The 8,049-nt window shown below is 39.0% G+C and overlaps 2 protein-coding genes across 3 annotated transcripts in view; one reads left to right on the top strand and one right to left on the bottom strand.

The window, feature by feature from the left end:
* MAK (male germ cell associated kinase) overlaps nt 1-3,946 on the top strand; it is a 23,974-nt gene extending 20,028 nt beyond the window's left edge. The window contains exons 12-13 of one of the 2 annotated variants that reach the window (XM_014308611.2): nt 226-354; nt 3,061-3,946. In XM_014308611.2, the coding sequence (XP_014164086.1) occupies nt 226-354; nt 3,061-3,215 (284 nt within the window). In that variant the 3' untranslated portion in view covers nt 3,216-3,946. The remainder of the gene's footprint in view (nt 1-225; nt 355-3,060) is intronic. The other variant, XM_014308610.2, reaches the window with a different exon arrangement.
* A 2,929-nt stretch (nt 3,947-6,875) lies between these two features.
* LOC102042641 (transmembrane protein 14C-like) overlaps nt 6,876-8,049 on the bottom strand; it is a 5,447-nt gene continuing 4,273 nt past the window's right edge. Inside the window, exons 4-5 of the mRNA XM_014308606.1 lie at nt 7,891-7,975; nt 6,876-7,662 (exon numbers count right to left, since the gene is read on the bottom strand). Of these exons, the coding sequence (XP_014164081.1) occupies nt 7,605-7,662; nt 7,891-7,975 (143 nt within the window). The 3' untranslated portion in view covers nt 6,876-7,604. The remainder of the gene's footprint in view (nt 7,663-7,890; nt 7,976-8,049) is intronic.

Here is an 8,049-nt window from a genome sequence, read left to right as displayed (position 1 = left end):
ATTTCTGTCTGACAGTGCTGAAAAGGGTCCAACTAATATACAAAGCAAAGAATGAATTCAATGAAAGAATGTTTGTTTGTCAAGAGACGAGCACTAGGGAGTTTTTAAAGAACACGCACATTTGGCACTCTTGTAGTACTGCAAATATAATTTGAAGCGAGTATAAAAAGTAGGCTGAGTTTTCTGAATGCAGCTGAAAATTCTAAAATTCTGCAATGTCAACAGGAAATCCTGGCTTTGTAAGCAGTGGTGCTTATAACCCATTGGGACTACACACCTCTTCCTTCCATAAAAAAGAAGCTGGATCAGCTGGACAACGGATACAGCTAGCACCTCTTGGTGCATCTGTATCGGGTAAGAAATATTCTTTTACTACTCATATCCAAGACAAAGAGAAATGTTAATTTTCCATGCTTCCTAAGGGATTTATTAGCTCTTGGTTTTCCTCAAGTTTTGTAAATAAAATTGTAGGGCATAAATTCTTAATACAAGTGAACTGCATGTAGGTGCCTAGAGCCTGTCCTGATACTTAGAGAAACTACTGCTACTAATATTTGTTACATAAAAGAGAAAATAATTACAAAAGGTACAAAAAAGATTTGGAGCATTTGTTAAACTACTGTTCATTAGTGTTGATGGGCTAAGCAGAATTGTAGAAACATGTAACTCCACAACTGTGTAGTAAAGGGTCATGTTTTTAACATTCGTTAAAAACAATTGAAATCTCTTCTGAATGTAACTGTTACCTTGGATCCTCTGCAGCGTTGGTGACATTCTGAGCACCTTCTTCATTGTCATGTTTCTGATGCAGAGAAGATGAACAGCAGTGCTCAGGATGCAGGAGAAAGTTTTTGAGTGAAGATTAGAACTGTTGTCCACACCCAGCAGCCCACTTCTCTGGTTACTTCAGAGGAAATAGCAAGGCCCTAAACCAGTGGTGAATTGTTTGACCAAAGGGTCCATGGCAAACCAGTCTCATACAATTCTGCTTAGTAATGTTGTCTTTTTGCTGACATGCTCCTTTGAGTTACCTCCTCTCCTTAAGAACTTGCAAGTGGCTTCAGAGAACTGGAGCAGGAGGGAAGGAAGGAGATGGCACACACACACACATACACATATATCTAGATATATTTAAAATATGCTTAGATGTATGCATACTCTGTGTCTGACTTGATCAGAAACCCACCAAGAAAGGCTGGAGCTGCACTTCATTATCTTACTGATCCACTGCTGAAGCAAAACTGCGAGAGTTGATTTGTCACAATGCGTGGATCAGGACGTTCACAGGAGGACAAAATCTGCAATTCACTCTAGACTGCTGTGAATAGTGAAAAAAAAAATCACCTGTGATGTTCCACAGGAAATAAAATTTATTGTTATCTGTATTTAGAAATTGAATATGTGTAGTAGAAGTCAGAAAGGCTGGCAGATGGAGGTCAATTAAGACACTCTTCCGTGTCCTGGAGAAGAACAAGAATCCTATCACTTAAACCACTCATATTCAGCTTAAAGTCTTCAGAGTTGTATGGGAAGAGAGATAAGGACAAAGCAAATGGCAGGTTTAATCTCCTAGATGTCAGAATTTGAACATTAACATTTTTGGTGACCCCTTGCTTTATATTATCCAAAATGTACTAAGTTATGCTCTCAATTGTTTTCTGCTCTTTTAATTTTTCTGTTAATTTTTTAATGCCATAATTTAAATAATTTAATGTAATATACAAGATCCATTTTTCTGAGGAAAATACCAGGAAAAGTGGCCTTTATTGCCAATATAGTGTAGACTGGAATCATACTTGCTGATAAAAGATAGGGAATGCCAGCCTATAATAAAAGAAATAGTTTTCAGAGGTAGAGATGTGACCCCAGATTTAAGGTCCTTGATGTTCCTGCTTTTTAAATATCTTGATCCTCACCTGTTCCTTAACAGGTTCAATCCACTGGTGTTAAAATGCTACCAAAACCAGGTGGTTTTCTCTAAGAAACAGAATGATACCTAGGCACCAAAACTCCCATCAATTTAAATGTTAAATTTTGTTTTAAAGAGTATCAGTACATGGTAAGATTAAAATACAAAAGTAGGAATGGAAGGGGCAGGAACTACCCTAGGAATGCTAAGGAAACAAGGGTAAGGCATAGCAGGAGTCTGAATAAAAGGGGTTCCAGCTGGCTGATTTTAAAGACTTAGGAAAATGGTTGAATTGGTCATGAACATGAAGAAATGTCAGCCCCTGCAGCAGAGCAATTACTTTAATCACATGAAACTCAAGGAAGTAGCCACTACCTGAAATATCAAAAGGGGAAATGTGAATAGGAAGGTCAGGAATACAGCACTGTGCTACTGCTAGTGTCTGAGATCAGGTGGGTGCAATTATTAAGAGAGAAAAAAGGCCTTCAAACTTGGAATAAATCCCATGAAACCAATGGAGAAATGGGAAATGGGGCAAAGAAGACTTGCCATCAAGTACACCGGGAGTTCTGAGCTAAACAAGAGGGGAATAAAAGGCATAAAATCTCAAAAGGAACAAGAGGGTCTCTGAGAGGTGTTCTTCAGGCTAAGCTGTTTCAATCTTAATCAGTTTATCAATATTATAATGACATGCTTTTTTAAATATTTGAGATAGAAGAAAGAACACTTTCATACTGTAGCAGTTTTGTAATAGGAGATACAGAGTTGCAGGCATTTGCATCAGTTTTTCCACTGAATTTCATTCTCAGTGCTTTCTTGGGGGATTGCTGCTAAACCACTATTCAGTAGGTGAGAATAATACACACAAGCTATTGGAAAAATAATCTTTGCTGAAAACAAGCACAGACAGCATGGTCTTAGGCACATGGTGTGATTCTTGGGGTTGTCCTGTGTTGGGCCAGGAGCTGGACTCTATAATCCTAGGTGGTCCCTTCCAACTCAGGATGTTTTATGACATAGGAGACCAAAGCATCCTGTTACATCAGCATCCTTAAGGACCATATGTCCTCTGTGAGCACTCATTCTTTTCCCTGTAGAGGAGTAAAATACCTTTTTAGTCATAATTAATTCTGACTTCTTATTCCTTTCAGATTATTCCTGGAAAAATAAAGCTGCTCGTCCTCCATTACCAGGTCCTACTTTCAATGCAGCAGCAACAAACATGAGTATCTTCACTCGCCCCCCAACAATTCAGCGAGTGCATGGGAGAACAGACTGGGTGGCCAAATATGGAGGAAACAGATAGAAAATACCATCCTGTGTGGATATTACATGCTCTGTGAAAACCTGAAAAGCCTATTTGCTCCAGCTTTTCCTAAGACTATGCAACAGTAAAGAAGAAAAAAAGACCTTGTGTTCTAGTATTTGTATAGCACATATAACACCATGTAAAATACTGGCTGTAAAGTAGGGTGCAATGAAGTATTGTACAACACATATTGCCAAAACTGAGATGTAGGTTTCACCCAATGTTTTCTATAGATAGACCTCCTGTTCTCATACTCTTTGGAACAACTAGGGTTAGGATTGTTTATCCAGTGCAACATCTGCTGCTGGGATGTGCTTGAAGCACACAGGCAGCACAAAGAAGGGCTGAAGCAGAGCAGCACCAGGCTTCCAGGTGCTAGGCTGGTTCCTTAGCAGGAAGACAAGAGTGAAAGCACAGATCTGACTTTGTGAAGAGCATCAGTATCCTGCAAGGATTTCAGAACTCACTTGTAACAAAGAGTTACTCAGGGTCTGTAAGGTACAAATATTCATGTAGCAATGAACTGAAAGCCTTGTAATAGGACATAGGCAATCCACTGATAGATATTACACAAGAAAGGTCTAGAAATCTGGCTGATAGAGGGCTGTTGAATGATACAGCAATATTGGAAAATAGCTAAACCAAGTACTGAATACTACTTACCAAGCTGTGAAGTGAAGTCTAACAATCAGATTCTGCTATTTTAATTAATTTGTTGCCATTTTTGGTCAAAGATCTGTAGAGATTTATCTCTGTCCTATCAAGGGCATGTCACAGTGTTGGTGTGTTCTTCAAAGACATTGCTTTCTGTTTTAGATCTTAAAGGCCAATTTAGGACCTGAAAACACACACAAAACTTTAAAAATTCAGTATGTCAGTGTTTATATGCTCATTCAGTACTTTCCCCAGCTTTTATGCTAACTTTTATAATAATATTACCTAAAGGACTTTGCAATGTACAGTGAATTTTTATTAGGATGTTGAGCTGGGCTACTTCTGTTAACAACTGCATTTAGAATAAATGCTTTAGAGTTTATAGTAACATTAAAGTTGCCCTTTTAGAGTAAAAACTGAGTATGTTCTTTAAAGATGTAAAGTTGTTAATGATGACTTCAAGCATTTAAAAAAATTAATTTATTTGTATGGCTTTTATAAATGAATATTAAAATTTAAACTCCTTTTGTTGACCCAGTGTGTCGTAATATATGGGTTACATTAACTTCCTGGAAAGCAGTTTAATCTAAAACAGTTGTACCAAAAAGTCAAGTATTTTGTTACGAAAATTGCACCTAAAGAAAATGCCCCTTTTTTTTAATGCTGTCAGAGCTATGCGAGGATAGGGCTGTCTGGTCAGTAATGCACTAGTGAGTTTAATTCAATTGCCATTGGTCTAGGATTAAGTATTTGCCATTCCCTTAGTACTAAGAGATGTCCCTAAGCTACTTAAATGCATCTTAATGTAACTGTAGAACATATCTGTAACTTGCTATGGCAATGAAGAATACTCTCAGACAGTTTGCAACAGCCATAAAAGCTGTGATTTTATAATTAAAAAACAAAATTAATCACTCTTCTCTTGTACAAGATCCCAGTGACAGTTGAAATCACAGCCTGGTCAAGGAATTAACTAATAATGTGCTGATAGCTCACGTGTCTGTGAGTCAGTCACCTTAGAGCAGAAAAATAAACAGCTACCATTTATGGCATTAAATATAGTTAGAAGAAAAATGCTGTCCTTGTCACATGGTAATGAACCTTGAAAGGGCTTTGACATCACCTGATCAGTCTTTACTTGTCCACAAGCAAAGCATAACAAGTGTTGAATAATTCTTGTTGTAAACAGCAAGAAAAGGATAACAGGCTTTGTACAATCATTACAATCATTTAACTCTGATCCACTGGTACACATTGGACTGCTAGTGCAGAAATGCTTAAAAAAATTATTATATGCTAATAAAAATTCAAAGGGGTAAAAAGTATGTAAGGCTAAAATTTTTCTCTTGTCCCTTTGCCTGTATTACTGCTGTTTATCCTGAGCATGAGCATTCTACAAGTTCTAAATGACTTCTACCAGCAGTATTCAACCTATTGCTTTCCAAAGCTCAGGAAACAGCAGCAAGGGTTCACACTTTCATCTAAAGTACAAAAGCTTACCAACACACATACCTGTCCAGTTTTGTGCTTTCTATTGTCTTTATTCTGTTAAAGACAACTGCAATTCAAATTCACAAGTTACCTGGTTTGAGACCAGCGTTATACAATTACAAAACTGCTGGGTCATGGCTGTTCTCAGTATATTGCAGGAGATGCATTTATGTTTGCATCCTACTCCTACAGAAGAAAACTGCTTCAACAGTAATATGAAGAGGCAAAAAATCCTCCCCATAAAACAGTTTAAGGAGAAGTATCTTAAATGCTAATGTCCGGCTTACTAACTTTTTCAAATTAGAACAAAGGTGTGGGGACACTTGCCTACCAGTGCTGGGTCCTGGGCTGGAATTAGGCACTTAAAAGGGTGATATGTTAACAAACCATCTGCTGTCCTGCACACCCCTTATTTCCATGCAGGGAGGTGGGAGAAGAATGTAAATACAGGTGAACACCTGAAGCTGAACTCTGCAGCGTGATGAATAAGGGCTTCAAGAAGATGCTCTGAGCACAGTTCCCCATCCAGATCTGTCTGTGCTCAAGCCAGCTCTGACCAAAGCTGTCTGGCCTGGGACCAGGCTGCTGGGACACTTGCTGGAGCTGTACCCATTCCTGGCCACGTCCCTGCAGATCTGGAACCCAGTCTGACTGACCTGGCATCCTGGCTTGATCTAAGCCCTGCCTCATCCCTGTGACTTGCCTGGCAAGCCACCTCCCTGCTGGCAGAGCCTGGCTGTGGCCACTGGCCCAGCTCTGCACCTCCTGCTCATGCAGCACAAGGTCACTGCCCTGCCTGTTCTGCTGCAACAAGGGAGGAGATAAGGAAAGCCACAGGATATGACCCTCCTGCCAAGGTACTACCCTGATACTCAGAGAATTCTGAGCAGCCCCAGAGTCTCACCAATCTAATGCACCAGCCCTCTTGCTTCCATCTCTCTCAGTACCAGGCATCAAACAAAAAGGTTGAAGAAATCGAAGCTCAGGATCTGTGCAAAAAGGGACATAAGTTAAATGTGACCAGAAAAGGGATACATTACCGACCATGTGTATCTTCCAGGATATTTCTCTATGGGAGATTTATATTTAGAATTATTTCAGGCATTAAGGGAATCAACTGAGGACAAAGACTGATGAAAGAAGCCGTTCAGTCTTTAAATAAACTTTCATACATTATTTTCTAAATCTAAAATAGATTATCCCCTCAGAAAACAAAACAAAAAAAAACAACAAAACCAAAAAAACCAAACAAACAAAAAGCCCAAACCAAACAAAACCCAAAACTCAAACTAAGAAATGTCAATATAGTACTTGTCCGCATATGTAGTCTGTATGCTTTTGTGCTCTCCACCTCCCTCCCAGTTCAGATTTTTATATTTACAAGTTACAAGAATAGATTATTTATACAATTCATGCTCACAAATATATCCTGACACCCTGAAGGAAAGGCAGCAAACTGTATCAATCCAGGTGAACAATTGGAGACAAAATAAGCTGTGTAGAACACGAAAGTTTGCAATAATAATTTCTTAGTTTATTTAAAATAATGTTTTAATAAAGCTGTGCCTACAATTCAGCATTACCTAATAAAGCATATTTTTGATTTATGAGTAGTAATCTGTAAAAGCGAAGTGAATGACGTACAGCTGAGCTTACAAGTGATTGCAAGGCATGGGTATGCATTTATTGCATTACAGCAGAGCCTCGACAGCTGGCTCCGTGATTGTGTTTTGTGGGACCAGGTTCTAACACACAGTGCTGGGAGAACAAACTCCCTGACTGACAAACACTGTGAATGGATAAACTGGCATGGAAAGGGATATGGAAAATCATATGCACATTTATTGTATTAATTACTAGTGACAAATCAGAAACTCCTCTCCCCTGCTTTTAGAGGTACACGTGATTTTGGAAGGACAAGTCATATGGGCATTTAAGTCTCAATCCTGCAACTGTCAATGCAAGGGCCAGGAGGTCTTTGCTGACACTAAGCTGCAGGACCAGAAGCTAAACTAATGCTACACTCATATTTCCTTGCTTGCTTTCAGTGCAGAAAATGCTAAGACAAATACCATGACAAGAGCTCTCCATGTCGGTCCTTTAAAAACACAACCCATGTGCATTAGGATATGAAAAATACAATGCACAGGTAGCAGTGCCTTTTCCCCTTATGTGCGGCACATTTAGGCAGTTGCATTTTGGGCTTCTCAGTCATGTGTCTTCAAGTCACTTCATGCAGATTTATGGCTTAATAGGTTTTTCCATCATCTGCAACCCAAGCCGTCCAACCATCAGTAAACTGTGGAACAGAATAGTTGTTATAAAAAGAAGGAGGTGGAGGCAAAAATCCCATAAAGAACAAGAAGGAAGAAAACACTGACATAATTTCATTTACCTAAACACCACCACAAGATTTCATTTTTCACAGAACTTACCATGTTACATTTTTAAAACAACATAATCCACAAATAAGCTAAATAAAATGTTTATTCAATAACACAGACAAGAACAAAGGACAGGTGGTTACCTGGCACCGGCAATTATCCCAGGCATTGCCTTTTTGGAGTTGTAAAATCTCATTCCCATAACAGTAGACAGGGTGCCAGATGCCACTGTTGAAAAGAAGCCCAGTCAGAACCATTTGACACAGAAATGCCAGCGCGGCATTGCCACACTCGGACACTGA

Source organism: Geospiza fortis, unplaced genomic scaffold (genome assembly GCF_000277835.1).
Source record: "Geospiza fortis unplaced genomic scaffold, GeoFor_1.0 scaffold219, whole genome shotgun sequence".
Classification (NCBI taxonomy): Eukaryota; Metazoa; Chordata; class Aves; order Passeriformes; family Thraupidae; genus Geospiza; species Geospiza fortis.
The sequence above is the reverse complement of the archived record's forward strand: the minus strand, read 5'-3'. Positions and strand labels throughout refer to the sequence as shown.